The following is a 15,289-nucleotide window of genomic DNA, read 5'->3' as shown; positions in this document are numbered from 1 at the left end:
CCTCTGCCACTGTCTCTAACGCCCTAGAAACTCATGTGTTAGATTATTTTGATTACACGGTTTGGTAACGTAATGGTAGATTTTCTCCATCGCCAATATCAAAATGCGCATTAAAAGCGGAAGTGACGACATTATAGCGCCAACGTTGAAAGATATACAGAGGCTCTGGCAGAAGAGTTTTGAAGGTAAGTAACGTCAGTTTTCATTGTAGGTTCATTTTTTCACCAACTTCTGTCATTTGAAGTTAACACAAGAGTTAACAGCTATTTACACTGAAGTTGCCATTAACGGTCAAACATTCATCTAGAAACGTTAGCTTAACACTGGCTAGCTAGGTAATTACTGTCACTGTTTATGTAGTAACAAGTTACTAGTTATCTGTGTTCGGACTATCAAGTTATTCATCACAGTGGTTTAGGAAATTAATGTTGGTAAGATGGTAATGTTAGGCAGTTGATCAGCTGTTTTAGTCCAATACACACCGACGTTCATAGTCATAAGTAAATATTATCTTGCTAACAACTAAACAAAAGCCTGCGCGAGAGTGTTGATATACCATGTATCCTTAAATCACTGAATCCGGTGTTACTATCGCTGTAACAATAAATATGAGCTAACTAACATCTCTGCATTTTATGCGAGGAGATGAGAGGCCAGGGTGGAGGTTACTCGAGAGGAGGTTCTGCGGGAGGCTCCGGGGCTTGGACAGGTAGGAGAGGGGGATGGAATTCTGGACAGAACCGTTCCTGGAGGGGGCGACCTTGGAGCAGAGGACACATCAACTCGACAGCAAGCCACTCGCAACGAGGTAAACAATCTTCTTGCCATTTAATAAGTGAACTATAACTCCTCTAAAATATCGTAATGTATAACCTTAAAACAGAGAGTACCTCCTGTTTCAGTGTTGTGTTTTAATTTGTTTTTGTTCTTACACAGGCCCAGGGCATGTGCCACAACAGCCTCAGGTGATACAAGCGACCCTTGACATAACATGCCCCTACAAAGGGTGGACACTCTATTTTTCCCAAGGTGAGTGGTGTAGTTAATTATTGTGTATTATTATGCTCCCAGTCACCTATCAACTGACATGACAGATTTGAAAGATCTTTTCCTACTTCCAGGTTTTGTTGAGAGCGGTCCATACATTGAAAAGATAAAGGCATTTGAACAATACTTCCTATCACAAATAGAGCTTTATGACAAGGTACATCATGTGGGGAATCAAACACATTTTTTTGCGACTACAACTGTGATATTTGCTTTGTGATACATGCTACTCTCTTGGCCTTCCCCTTGAATAGGATGAAATTGAAAACAAAGGCAGCATCTTGGTGGACTTCAAAGACTGCCTTCAGAATAAGCAGCTCTCTAGTGCTTTGCCTGATTTAGCCAAAGAGCTCAGAGAGATGCCTGATAAAACCCTAGACTGCCTAGGCCTTGCCATACATCAAGTGAGTGTTTCAGTGTACCGAAGTCACGTTCATTGGGAACCTATCATCATTTTCTGCAGTGAGACAGTGAAACCATAGTTTGTCTCACAACTGTTTGTTTACATTTTCTGTAAAGAAAAATGTCCTCCTTTTGTGTACTTGTATTCTTTTGCTGTGTCAGGTCTTGACAAAGGACCTGGAGAGACATGCTGCTGAATTAAAGAGCCAGGAAGGAATGCCCAGTGATGCTACGCCAATCATTAACATACCACATATCAGTGCTAGGTACAGCGATAGTAGCTCTCACAAAGAATAGGCCTCCCTACACTCTTAAGGTCTATAAAAACTCTCATACCAGACCATCTGGTACAAACGAGTCCAAATCATTTTAGGTTTTTATGTAGACATCATTTCAAAATGTACTTGACTCATTAATATGAAACGAAACACAGTTCAACACCTGGAATCATCTAATCATCACATGTGCAAATGTATTCTGGAAAGGAATTCTGAATGGGACATGTACTTAGAGGATGATATGCTTCTGCTGTTCATCAGGGTGTATAACTATGAGCCGCTCACTCCACTGAGGACACTAAGGGCCAACCTGTATGGAAAGTATGTTGCCATCAGGGGCACAGTAGTGCGGGTCAGCAACATCAGGCCAATCTGCACCAAACTGGCCTTTACCTGCAACAACTGTGGTGACACCCAGAGCCTGCACTTGCCTGATGGGAAGTTCACTACACCCACAAAGGTTCCTTTTAGAAAAATATTTTGTTAAATTGTGAATCACACATTTTATATTTATGTGTAATTTATTTATTTTGTGAACTGATTATGTATCATTATCATTTGCAGTGTTTGCAGTATGAATGTCGAGGCCGATCTTTCACTCCAAACCGAAGTTCACCCCTGACCCTTACAGTAGACTGGCAATCCATAAAGTAACTCAGACTGATACGCATTATTATGTCAGATTTATGTGTTTTATACTGTGTTACAGATTTATTAGAATGACACTGCACAGTACAGATATCATTTGTAATTTTACTAATTGTTTTGAATAAGAACACCAAGTTATTTTTTCAATTTATAAAAAAAGATGTCAGGTTGTTCTTATATGTTATAGACATCCAGCAGGTCATCTTGTACAGGTGTATTAATAGACGATTTTAGGTATTTCATTTATTTGTTCCAAGCTTTTTCATTTGTGCATGCCCTAGGGTTCAGGAGCTGATCTCCGGTGACCAGAGGGAGTCCGGCCGGATCCCACGAACCGTCGAGTGTGAGCTGACTCAGGACCTGGTGGACAGCTGTGTGCCTGGAGACATGGTCACCATCACTGGCGTGGTCAAAGTTTCCAGTGATGAAGGTAAGGCATGCATGCAAAACCTGATTCCACCCCAGACCTCAGTGACCACACAAACACACAGCATCCCTAAGATAGATCAGGTCTCTGATGAATCAGCAGTGGGAGAGTTAAGTTGGGAGACCTACTCAGCCCAGCAGGTCATTTGAGTTGAGCCGACTATTTTAAGAGAGCAGAGGCAGCCAAGATGGTGGCCAGGCCCATCTTGGTCGACATCAGCTTGTGGCCCGTGGTCTGACATATGCCACCTGCTGGACTCAGTCCAGTAACCCTGTGGTATCATACTCACTCCACATGAAGACGTAGCTCTGGCTGCCAATATGTTGCCATAATTAGATGGTGAAGATTTATTCAAATTCAAATTCATGTTCATAAACCATAATCCATTTTCATAACCACCTCAAGAAGAAGCTAATCACATTCCCTTTGGCTTCTGTGGCAGGAGCCGGGAGGAACAAAAAGGACAAGTGCATGTTCCTGTTGTACATTGAGGCAAACTCTGTCAGTAACTCCAAGGGTCAGAAGTCAAAGGTCAGCTCTGAGCCGGAATGCCAGGGTACATCGATGGAGTTTTCTCTCAAGGATCTCTACGCTATCCAGGAGATCCAAGCCCAAGAGGATCTACTCAAACTAATTGTCAAGTAAAAATCAGCCACAGTGTGTTGTGTACCAACTTGTCCTGACTTATCCAATCATTTGAACATTGGGTGTTGGATTAGTCATCTTTTGGTGTAACTTTTGGTTTATGTGTTCTTTTGCAGTTCCCTCTGCCCAGCCATATATGGGCATTTGGTGAGTCTGAACGCCATATTACACGACAGGCATCTGTTACATTTGAAGTGTTTTTAAGTATTTTTACTTTTTGGCATTATGGATTTTTATTATTGCATTGTACAGTCGGTGAAAGCAGGACTGGCTCTGGCCTTATTTGGTGGCTGTCAAAAATATGTTGATGACAAGAACCGAATCCCTATCAGAGGAGACCCCCATATGCTGATTGTTGGTGATCCAGGTCTTGGCAAAAGTCAGATGTTACAGGTACATCTCCGTGTCAAAACAAGACGCATATGATGAGAAGTGGTCTTTATAAATGTATAACTGAACAATGGTCCATTTGTGTACCTACAGGCTGTGTGCAAGGTTGCTCCACGTGGCATCTATGTGTGTGGGAACACCACCACTACCGCTGGGTTGACCGTGTCTTTGTCCAGAGACAGTGGCACTGGAGACTATGCGTTAGAGGCTGGGGCTTTGGTGTTGGGAGATCAAGGTGATGACACATGGCTTCTACTGTTTAGTCACAGCTCCATGTCATGTCCTGATTGATAATAACAGTACAATTTCAAAACGGCAGCCGCTACAGTTGATGTCGCTGTTGTCTTTGATTGTGTCTGGAGTAGCTTTACAGCATCTTAACTCCACCCAGCTACTATCACACCCTTAAGGCTTATACATGGGTTTGATTTTGTAATCTTTATTTCTGTCTTGAAAATAAATGATTTTAGACCTCTAGGTAGCAGACGCAGACACTCACAGTTCCACATTCTCTTTTGGGTTCATCTGTGGAAGCAATCTCAGTGGCTAATTGACCCATTAATATATGTGTGTTGCTGCAGGTATCTGTTGCATTGATGAGTTTGACAAAATGGGCAGTCAGCACCAGGCCCTTTTGGAAGCTATGGAGCAACAGAGCATCAGTCTGGCCAAAGCGGGGATTGTGTGCACACTTCCTGCCCGGACATCGATCATCGCCGCTGCCAACCCAGTGGGAGGTCACTATAATAAGGCCAAGACTGTCTCGGAGAACCTCAAGTAAGTTCCTCTTTTACCTGATAACCCAGTGATCAAATGTAGTGTTTCTTGTTTTTCCATTTGGATCGATTTGAACAATTTAGTTACCTTAGGCTCATAAATAACTTGAACTTAAAGGTACAGTGTGTAGTTTTTGTTGGCATCTAGTAATAGAAATGAAATATAGTATTCATAATCATGTTTTCATTAGTGTATAATTACCTGTAGCTATGAATCGCTGAGTTCTCGTTAGCTTAGAATGAGCCCCTTCGTATCTACATAGGGAGCGGGTCCTCTTCCACAGAGCCCGCCATGTTGCACCTAGCTTTTCTCCTGTTTTCATACATGCAGCCAAACACAGCCATGTCCTAGCTCAGCTCTTAGCATAGCAACTCCAAAGTCAACAAACAGTGTGGAAACTGGAGGTGTAATTAGGGCCAGTTTAATGTTGATAGCTCGCCCGGGAGGTCAGATAAGAAATCATGCACATATCATAAAGAAGGAGGCGAAAATAGGAGGAAAAATAACTATCAAGGCCTCACCCAACCTTTACCATATCAAAAGTCAGTCAGTTAGGAGCAGGTGCTTCTATCAGAAGAAACTTGTCATACAAATAAACAGACATCTATCATTAAATTGATAAACACCAAACTGTTGACCTTTGGTGCTCTACCAACTTGAGTAAGGTCATGAGTTAAACTCCACTTCCCTCAGGATGGGGAGCGCCCTGCTCTCCAGGTTTGACCTGGTCTTCATCCTTCTGGACACGCCCAATGAAGACCACGACCACATGCTGTCGGAGCACGTCATGGCTATGCGCTCAGGCAGGAAGGGCACACTCAGCAGTGCCTCAGTGAGCCGCTGCAGCACCCAGGACTCCAACATCTCCATCCTGGAGATCCCCTCCGACAAACCCCTCTCTGATAGGCTTAAGGTAAGGACGCTGGAGTCCCTTAGAGTACTCATGGGTTTCTTAAAGGTGCAGTCTGCGATTTTAATCCAATACACTTTTAGTTAAATGCAGCGAATTGCTCCTCACCATCCTCTAGATGTTCGTACACAGTTCTGGCTCTGTAAATGGGAAACAAACATATAGGCTTGGACCAACCGAGACAAAATTCCAGCCAATCAACATGTTGCTTCAGAAGCACGGCGGGGAGGGGTGTAATTTGATTGGCTGTTGAGCTAAAATCTAAAAAAAAAACTTTTGCTGCTTACTGTACCTTTTAAAGATCAGGATAAGGTCCACTACAAGTCTGTAAGGTGCTATGATATTACTGTAGGTACTTCACTTTTAAAGTAGTGCCCAGTAGGTATCAAATGGAAAACACTAGCTCAACAGAAAATGACCTTATGATAAAATGTTGTTTTTTTTCCTTGACTCACAGGTGACACCTGGTGAAAACTTTGACCCCATCCCTCACCAGCTACTGAGGAAGTACGTGAGCTATGCCCGCCACTACGTCCACCCCACCTTGTCAGCTGAGGCTGCGCAGGTGCTGCAGGACTTCTACCTGGAGCTGCGGAGACAGAACCACGGGACCGACAGCACGCCCATCACCACCCGCCAGCTGGAGTCTCTCATACGACTCACAGAGGTGCCACACACACACACTTCACAGAATGCCTGTCCAGCATGGGAAATGATAGTTCACACTAAATAATAGTTTTTGTTTGGTTGTTTGTTTGTTGTTTTTTTCTGTTGGTTTAAAGGCGAGGGCCCGACTAGAGCTTCGGGAGAAAGCCACTCAAGCTGATGCTGAGGATGTGGTGGAGATTATGAAGCACAGGTACTTCACCCACACTGGCTCTGACCATCCTTGTTTAAATATCAGAATGCTCTGGTAAAGCGCTCTCTCTCTTTCTTTCATTCTCTCTTTTCACTGCTAGCCTAACGGACACTTTCTCGGATGAGTTCGGGCGTTTGGACTTTGAGCGTTCTCAGCTGGGCTCAGGGATGAGCAACAGGTCAAAGGTGAAGAGGTTTGTGGCTGCACTCAATCAGGTGGCTGAGCGCATGCACAAAACCACCTTTGAATATCAGCAGTTGCGGCAGCTGGCAAAGGAACTGAACATTCAGGTAAGAGCCTTTTGCAAAGCTGGACATAAAAAACAGTCTTTGCTGATTATTATGCAGCAGCTACACAGTGTTTGCAATTACAATCCTGAATTTGTTTCCAGGTTATGGATTTTGAGGGTTTTGTCAGTACCCTGAATGAACAGGGCTACCTCTTGAAGAAAGGAAACAAACTTTACCAACTACAGACCATCTGACATTGAAGTGTCACCAGTGCCTTGCCCAAATGTACAGTTTAATGTATATTGAGTACATTTTGAAATTATTTGTTAAACCTGTTTATTTTTGTTCACTACTTTTCTTTATGTTAAATAAATAAATACATTCTTGTTGAATGAAACAATATATTGGAAAGCTATTTAATTAATTGCATACCCATCATTAATTTACAGCTACGGATCTAACTAGAAATTGTTGTTATAATAATTCCTTTCCCATTATCAATTACATTAACAAGTAGTGCAGCTGTGCTATTTATTGTGTACATTTCGAGGAGCGTGCGTGTGTGCTTGTTTGTGTGGGGGGTGGCTTATGTAAGGATATAACGCACGTAGCGCCATTGGGCAGGTGCAGTCTACGTGCTAGTACATGTGCGCATGCGTATGACGGACGCCCTCTAACGAAATGCTGAAGGAAATCAGCAATTGCCAAACGTGTTCATAAATAGTCAAAAAGCCCGACGTAATTACTTGTATTGTTTCCATTATTAATTGTGGATTTACAGCATAAATTACACCCCTTAAACTGGTGTTGAAGGGTTAAACTTGTCATCATGAAATAATGCACTGTCGCAAACGCGAACGACCCGGAATACGGCAAGATGGAACACGTTGAGTGGTGCGGTTGATGGTCCACGGATTCTACCAAATATGAAGAAATTGTGCAATTGTGTCACACTTTTCAGATAAGTAGTGAAGGGAAACTATATCAATGAAGTTTGGTCAGTTGCTCGACTGGCAGCTGGATAAGAATTGGATATGTTTTTGGCAGTTCGCAAAAATAATTTGTTCATCTGTGTGAGAGGGCACATACCTAGCCTCAACTGTAGTAATGTTGCTGCCATTCGATGCCCAAAAGTGTGGAAGGGTGCGGCATGGTGTCAAAAAACACCCTCGAAGACGACCAGAACAGAGCTGAATTGGCACCAGCGTTTAAAACAAAAAGTTTGCTCTCTTGGACAATGGCCCAGGTTGGCGCACAATGGCAGACTGCATGACCGTAAGTCAACTTTCAACGCCGAGGTTATTAGTGGTCACTGCCTGGGCCACCCTCAGCCTGTCTCATTTACACCGCTGCCAAAAAATCAGGAAAGTTGTTTAGTATTAAACGAAAGGACAAATAATCTCACGCCTTCGATCTGGCGGTCCAAACCTCCAGCGTGTAACTATAACCTTCAAGTTTTCGATTCCACTCGTGTTTTAAGAGTCCGAGTTCCGCTTGCAAGTTTATCCGTTCACTCTGGAGTAAGAGGTTTTTGTTGCCCCAGTCCAAAGAAACACCTTTCGGGCGAAGAGCCGAGCTCATTGCCACAGGATTTAAGGGAAAGTGTATCTTGTCAGCAAGATGCTAAGGCACCGGCACCTCACCATGAACATTTTCAGTTCAAAGAGTTGGTAAGTGAAGTGTCAGCTATTGTTTTACATCTCAGTCACAGCATTGGCGGTAAATTGTTCGCTAGCCCTTAAAAGTGTCCTTTTAGGTTGTCAAAACAGATAGTTTGAAGTTATATAGTGCTTAGGCCACACACTGTAATCCTATTTCTTTTTTTCCCTTTTAGTATGAAAATCCATGGACAATACCCAACTTTCTGTGTATGGCCAGGATTGTGCTGGCCCCAGTTTTGGGTTACTTGATAATTGAGCGGTACTTTCACTTATCACTTGGCCTTTTCGTTTTAGCTGGAGCTACTGATCTGGTAGGTTGAATTAAGTCAAAATATACTAGGTTGGTACTCTACAACCGAGTAAGCTTGATGCATTTCATGTACATTACCAGTATTTGCTGCTTGCTGTGTGTAAATTGACAGTTGGATGGCTGGATCGCACGCAATTGGCCTAGTCAGAAGTCTGCTTTGGGTAGTGCTCTGGACCCTCTGGCTGACAAGATCCTCATCAGTGCGCTCTATGTCAGCCTGACCTATGCCAACCTCATCCCAGGTATGTTCGCTTTGCTTTATCCACAGGTGTGAAGGAAGACCACCCCTGATTATAAGTCCCTTAAAGTCATCTCCATTAAACACAGGATTTTCAAAACAGTCATTCAGTAGTTGTTATGTTTTTACTGAACAAGGATGGTGGTCAATTAAATCCTTTCTTGAACTTGTTTGTTTAGCTCTTTTTTGTGTATAATGTAGCTTGCTTAACACATCCTATTTGCTGTGGACTTTGATCTGATGTCTTAAGGGTTCTTTTTCTTTCTTTTAACAGCCCCCCTTACTGCTCTGATCATCTCCAGGGATGTTGCCCTGATAGCTGCTGTTTTCTATGTCCGCTACAAGACTGTGCCACCCCCAGTAAGTAGAAATGACCCAATGCCTGATCTGCCCCCTTAGCAGGCATGGTATCTTACCATATCTCGAAAAATGAGAGGTCATCCAGTTTACCTACACTGTTCATTTCAACATTGTTAATATATGTGTGTTAGAAATATGGTTATATGACACAAAAAATTCCAACAACTTTTCCCAGACTTGACCACAATTTCAGCGCACTCATTCCCCTTAGTGTTCTGTGCACAGACAATCCTTAACCAGTTTAAGGGGCTAGAATGTGGATTTGGATTGAGTGTCCCAGCAGACGCTTGGATAGCTCCATGTCATTTACGTGCATTCACTGAGAGTAGAAGGCAATGCTGGTGAATCAGTTGGTAAACCTCTGTTTGCATCTGGTCATGCTAGCAATGTGTCTGACTAAAAATAGCAGCTTCGTAGCCTTATTGTACAATTGTGCATTACCCTACACATATTTCTGTAAGCATGACGGTTATGAGGTTGCCTTTGCATGACAACAGTGTACAGTAGCCTTCTACAAAAATGGGCAATTCAACATACCTGCCTGTTTTGTTCAAGAAGAACCATATATTGCCAAGATTTCTGTTCTTACGGATGTATGCACTTTTTTATATTGTTCCATAACAATGAAAGGAGATTCATTACAGCACTGTTTCACCAGGTAACTCTAAGCAAGTTCTTCAACCCATGCTACACCACAGCCCAGTTAAAGCCAACTTCCATAAGCAAGGTAGGACCCTTGTTCCTCACATTGTTTTATTGAAAATGGATGAAGCTTAAGTGAACATTTTTAAACATTTCAAGAGGTATTAGTTAAAGGTGCAGTTTGTAGGATTTAGTGGTATCTAGCAGTGAGGTTGCACATTTTCAACCAACTGAATACATCCTATGGTGGCCTTCAGGTGCCATTAGCTACTTAAAAAAATGATGTCACTTTCTACGACTGCGTGGAGTAGCCGTAATATGTCAAGTGAGGAGGTTACTTTAGATATTTAGAGATTGCTAACGTTATATTTTTATTGGCATTTGGCAATAATTTCAAGCAGCTGTGGGATGGTCTCGGTAACATCACCGGGTCTTTTTGGTCCAAATAACAAAGATAAATTCTAGTTTTGTGTTTCTAGTTACTTGTGTTGGTAACAATGCCCATGACCTATGCTCTAGCTTAAGCTATCGAACAACAGATTGCATTTAGATTGGAAGGCTAAATAACCTGTTCAGCAGGAAATAGTCAACTTCTGGGTCTTCTGAAAACATTTGTCCTTCACCAGTGATTTCCCAGTCCTCGTTCTCAGCCGTTGCCTGTCCCGATTTTGTTTTGCTTTTCATGTTTTTGCTTCTTTGGTGACAAGGACTCACGCTCTTTCGCTTTTCTTGTGCTCAATAATAAGTGTAATCCTCCATTTGTCAACTTGGGTTCTCAAACTTCTCCAAGCACAAAGTAGTTAGCCAGTAGCAGCAGATTCTTCTTCTGCCTTCTTCGTCTTCTATAGCGGCACAAAATTCAAGCTACCACTTCAACCTAAAAATGCCAAAGGCCCTCTCCAGAGCCTGTGTTTTGATTTGTCCATTCTGGGCTACTGTGGCAGCGCAACATGCTGTCCATTCTGGGCTACTGTGGCAGCACAACATGGTGTCCTCTGTGTCCATTCTGGGCTACTGTGGCAGCACAACATGGTGTCCTCTGTGTCCATTCTGGGCTACTGTGGCAGCGCAACATGGTGTCCTCTGTTTTTTTTGACTGGGACTTGCTTCTTTATTTGTTGTTTTGATCACTTCACTCTTTCCACACTGCAGTGTCGACTGTGTCTGGACATTACTTCAGCACTTCAGTCAATGTCCTCACTTGTCCATTCATTGGTCTTTTTACTTGATCGTCTTGGCCGCTGTGTTCTCGTGTCTTGACACCTGTACTATGATCTGTCTGGCCACTATGACGATTACATTTTCCTTTGGGGATTAATAAAGTCATCTGAGTCTGTCTGTCTCTCATCCATCCATTCAAAATGAGTTGGACTTGTTCTCATTCACATCCATTATAAAACCTGCCATAGCTGTAGTTTCTTCAATCATGGGGCTAGAGATCTTTTTTGTTTTTGTTTTTGTTTTGTTGCTTTGTTAGTCCTCTCTCCAGTAACATTGACATTACACATTTTTAATGAAGTTGACATATTCACAGTCTTACCTAAAACATGGATTAATTGTGTTGTGGGTCTTGTTTATTGTATTGCATGAAGTCGTACCTTCAGTTAGGCTATGCACCTTTCCCATAGATTTGTGGGCTAACTTATCTGTTAACAGACAAACATTAGGCTACATGTCATTGTTGATATGACAAAGTTGTGTTGGTAGCCTTCTTATTTATGAAGGTGTGAGCCATGACGTAACCTATGCCTTTCCAGACCCCTGCAGAGCAAGTTATAGATTTGATTGGTTTAGACATCCTGTCCCTTTGCAAATAGACTTTAGCGAACCCTCTGGGGAACCCTTGAACATGTCCTCTGAAGGTGTAGTGTGCACACAGAGCAGAGAGGCTACACATAGCACTGGACTGTGTTGATTGGCGATAGCTCAGCAGCACTGTGGAAGGCCAACTCAAGCCTATAGTCGTCGTGACGGGTGCCCCCTTTGACATTTAGCGCCCTAGGCAACCCCCTATGCCAGGGGCCTCCCCTGAATTTATAGAAATGAATGATGTATTTTTAGTGCTAGAACTTAATGGTTACAGGGGAAAAGAAAGATTTAAGAACATGATTGGACGGCTGTTATGATTTTTATAATAAAATCTGAATTAAGTTAAAGGTGGAATTGCAGGAAATCTTAGAAGCTTTCTGGATGAAATGGCAAGCAGCAACATGTATTTCCCCATGCCCCCATGGCATACTTAATCATACTAGTGAAACATCTGAATGAACTTCGAATAGCCGTATATGTGTTACAGTAAACGTGGCTCATAACACAACTGGTTCAACGACTCATTTAAGGCCTTAGATTCAAATAGTATTTTGTAGTTTGTATTTCTTTATAATATTTTAATTTGATTCATTTCTATTGGGCTCATTTAATTGTATCTACTTTAGCTGATAATGCATGATACACAAAACCCCCACAGAATTCAGAAAACAATACAGAAAATGTGGAATCTAGGATAAAAAAAAAGGCCCAATGACTGTAATCAAACTTAATCTTGCCTCTTGCAGGTGAACACTGCGATTCAGCTGTTTTTGGTGGCAGTGTCTCTGGCTTCCCCAGTCTTTCACTACACAGACAGTATGCTGCTTCAGTCTCTGTGGTAAGTGAAACCCTGACCTGTCAAATGCACTCGCATTTACTTACTCGATGGTTGGTGTGTTGGTACGAGGGCTTTAAATAAGTGTACTTATTTTAAACTTTGTCATTGTTCACAGGTACATCACCGCTTTGACAACTACAGCATCTGGTTACAGCTACTACCATTATGGTAGAAAAACTGTTAAAATATTGAATAACAGAAAGTAATTGTATTGTCATGGAGACAACTTTTAAGCAACAGCAGCTGGAAAAACATTTGGATAACCAGGCTGAGAAAGTACTTGGAAGAGAAGACGCCTTTGTCTTTCACCCTTGAAGATCCCTGTAGGTCTTTTTATAGTCCAAATTGATCTGCTTACTGCAGAAAATGTAATCATTTTGTCAGTGTGACATCTAGAAACTGTCAATCTGACTTGAATAATGCACGGTCTGCTGCTCATTTTAAAAATGTTGTTGTTTGGATCACCAATGGAAATGTTTTCTGATTAAAAAAAAAACTGACGAAAAATTAACACAAATTATGTCTTGCTTAAAACTGTCATTGACCTGTTTATGTACACCATGCAGTCAATGGTACGAAAACAAATTGTGTAATGGAATTCTTGGAGTCATTCATTTAGGAAGGCAGCATGAGAACAATGACAATGAAAATCTGATCTCAGGAACACTGAACTTCAAGACGACCTATTCAAAGAAAGGAATATATAATTTTGGGTAATAAAAGATGAAAACCCATAAACATTTGTCAGCGAGTACTTCAGTCTTCAAAATGCATACACAGGAATACACATAAACGAAAAGTGTCAAATATGAAGGTAATGCTAAACTCTTGAGTGTGCAGCCCTTTTTAAGCATTTGGGTTCTGCATAAGGATTGCTGCATACAAGCCAGTCGATCTCCATGTGCTCTGGGAGGCAGAGAAAGTTCTGTATAGCGTCCAGCAGTAGATGTTCCATGCACTAGTCCAACTTGATCCTATTTTCGTAAAAGGTTTATTGGCATGACATGGGACCGAGACAGGACTCCTCTCCTTCAGTGAAGAGGGATGAACCATGCCATCTTTACCTTTTTAGTTTCTCACCTATTTTCCTTTTTCTTCTTTCAAAGTGGTAGAGCATGGACTCCATGCAGGTGCAGGTTTTGATGCATCATTCTCAGCATAGGGTGGTATTGGCACTTCCCGGGTCTCTTGGTCAACTGTCATCATTCAATCCTCTGAATGTCGTATGTGTGTTGTGTCTGAGACTCGTGTGTGTGTGTGTGTGTCTGAGACTCGTGTGTGTGTTGTGTCTGAGACTCAGATCAGGAGTGAACTGCATTAGCCCTGTAGCTTTTTTTGTTTGTCTTTTAGCTTTGTTGAAGTTGATGGAGGTTTGATCAGAAGTTTTGTCTTTGCTCCATTTTTACTGGAAGTGACTAAAAAGAGCTTAGCTCTGCCAAATTACCAGTGGGTCATCATTTTAAAGTAACACTATGCAACAATTTGACACTTTATGAGGTGTGGTTTTATAGGCAACTAGTTTTGGTACCATCCTCAAATTCATTTTGATAGCATAAACACTATAAACATAAACACCTGTGTCTTTCCCCCTAGCCATTCAGGATATGTATGTAGTTCTGTGTACCGGGCTGGAATACCGTGTAAAAATGGAAGAAAAGCTTTCACAGCATGACATTGTCCGCTATACTGCCAAAAGATACCAGTTAGAGTGCTAGCAAGCAGTGTCAACTGGGCTGTTGGTGGTGTTTGCAAAGTTTTTGCAAACCTAAGTAGTTAGCTTGCTAGTTTTGGAACAGAACTCCTTATTGCTGCTTTAAATATGTTTATATTCATATGATGACGAAGAAGCATTTCCATTTTCAGATGTCCACTCAAGAGTTTTTGGATTTTAGAAATTGTTTTTAGAACATAACTGCCATGTATGATCTTTCTTATTATGTGTATGACATGGGATTCAAAGTAATGTGGTAATTGTTGAATAGCTGAAGATTTGGAAACATGTAGATTGATCAAGAATGGATGTAACATTGATAGAACTTACTTTCGAACACAATCACTTCCTGATGTGAGAGGCAAAGTGTAGGAGATTTTAATTCCACTGGGCACGGCTGCATGGTACTGCATGTGTGCACTGACTGACTTCAGTATGCTTTTACTCACTTTATAATGATGGCTTACCCAGCAGTCTTCAGTGGAGAGATCTGTGGAAAGCAGACATCAACTATGGCATTGAAGGTATTGAACATAAAAATTCAAAAGTATAGGAAAAACCACTCTGTTAGCTCTTCACTAGCATTCGTCTGTTCCTCCTGGCTAAGAGGAACAACATCCACATGATCTTCCTGTCGGCCCGACCCAGCCTATCCCCTTTCCTCACCCCTGCGAGCTCCTCTCAGGTGGGGGTGAAGCACCACAGAGGGCCCACACTCTGCCAGCGGCTCCATCCGCTGCAGGAGCCAGCATGTGGCCAGGGCCTCTCAAATCACCGCTCTCATCAGGTATTCATTTCATTTGCTATGGAGTTATTCAAGTTAATTTTGCTCAGTAGTTGTTCAACGTTGATTGGTAATTATGTACAGTGTGGAAGACAGTTACCCCCAATATGCATAACAACATATGTACATACATACATGGCAAAACACAACAAGCCATATAACCATTAATATCTGTTATTAACGATTTTGCACAATGTGTTGGATCCCAAGATGTACCTTCCATCATGTACACTTAAAGGATAAGAAACATTTATTTACTAAAAACAATTAACATTTTCAAGCCGGTATATAAATGACATTAGACTTAAATGTTTTGTTTCCTG

General features: G+C 41.9%; 2 protein-coding genes across 2 annotated transcripts; both read left to right on the top strand.

The window, feature by feature from the left end:
• Positions 1–121: 121 nt before the first annotated feature.
• On the top strand, positions 122–6,985 carry mcm8 (minichromosome maintenance 8 homologous recombination repair factor). The gene is made up of 19 exons (XM_012838106.3): positions 122–185; positions 646–808; positions 937–1,029; positions 1,122–1,204; positions 1,302–1,451; positions 1,612–1,715; positions 1,989–2,187; positions 2,292–2,377; positions 2,657–2,805; positions 3,245–3,443; positions 3,564–3,594; positions 3,700–3,840; positions 3,931–4,072; positions 4,419–4,614; positions 5,308–5,527; positions 5,982–6,191; positions 6,307–6,383; positions 6,484–6,673; positions 6,775–6,985. The coding sequence occupies exons 2-19, from the start codon at positions 646–648 to the stop codon at positions 6,865–6,867; spliced, it is 2,526 nt and encodes an 841-aa protein (XP_012693560.1). The 5' UTR covers positions 122–185; the 3' UTR covers positions 6,868–6,985.
• A 280-nt stretch (positions 6,986–7,265) lies between these two features.
• Positions 7,266–13,209, top strand: crls1 (cardiolipin synthase 1). Its single transcript, XM_012838111.3, has 7 exons — positions 7,266–8,283; positions 8,448–8,585; positions 8,697–8,826; positions 9,097–9,182; positions 9,841–9,909; positions 12,380–12,471; positions 12,587–13,209. The coding sequence occupies exons 1-7, from the start codon at positions 7,648–7,650 to the stop codon at positions 12,675–12,677; spliced, it is 1,242 nt and encodes a 413-aa protein (XP_012693565.1). The 5' UTR covers positions 7,266–7,647; the 3' UTR covers positions 12,678–13,209.
• Positions 13,210–15,289: the final 2,080 nt, after the last annotated feature.

The sequence above is a fragment of the Clupea harengus genome, chromosome 14 (genome assembly GCF_900700415.2).
Source record: "Clupea harengus chromosome 14, Ch_v2.0.2, whole genome shotgun sequence".
Lineage (NCBI taxonomy): Eukaryota > Metazoa > Chordata > Actinopteri > Clupeiformes > Clupeidae > Clupea > Clupea harengus.
This window is presented reverse-complemented; position numbering and strand designations above follow the sequence as displayed.

Excerpts from the sequence above, each read along its gene's own strand:
- mcm8 (XM_012838106.3), top strand. The coding sequence starts at position 646 with ATGAGAGGCCAGGGTGGAGGTTACTCGAGAGGAGGTTCTGCGGGAGGC. Across the intron at positions 1,716-1,988 it reads ATACCACATATCAGTGCTAG|GGTGTATAACTATGAGCCGC; the intron begins GTACAGCGATAG and ends GCTGTTCATCAG. Across the intron at positions 2,378-2,656 it reads GTAGACTGGCAATCCATAAA|GGTTCAGGAGCTGATCTCCG; the intron begins GTAACTCAGACT and ends TGCATGCCCTAG.
- crls1 (XM_012838111.3), top strand. The coding sequence starts at position 7,648 with ATGTTTTTGGCAGTTCGCAAAAATAATTTGTTCATCTGTGTGAGAGGG. Across the intron at positions 9,910-12,379 it reads AGCCAACTTCCATAAGCAAG|GTGAACACTGCGATTCAGCT; the intron begins GTAGGACCCTTG and ends TGCCTCTTGCAG. Across the intron at positions 12,472-12,586 it reads ATGCTGCTTCAGTCTCTGTG|GTACATCACCGCTTTGACAA; the intron begins GTAAGTGAAACC and ends CATTGTTCACAG.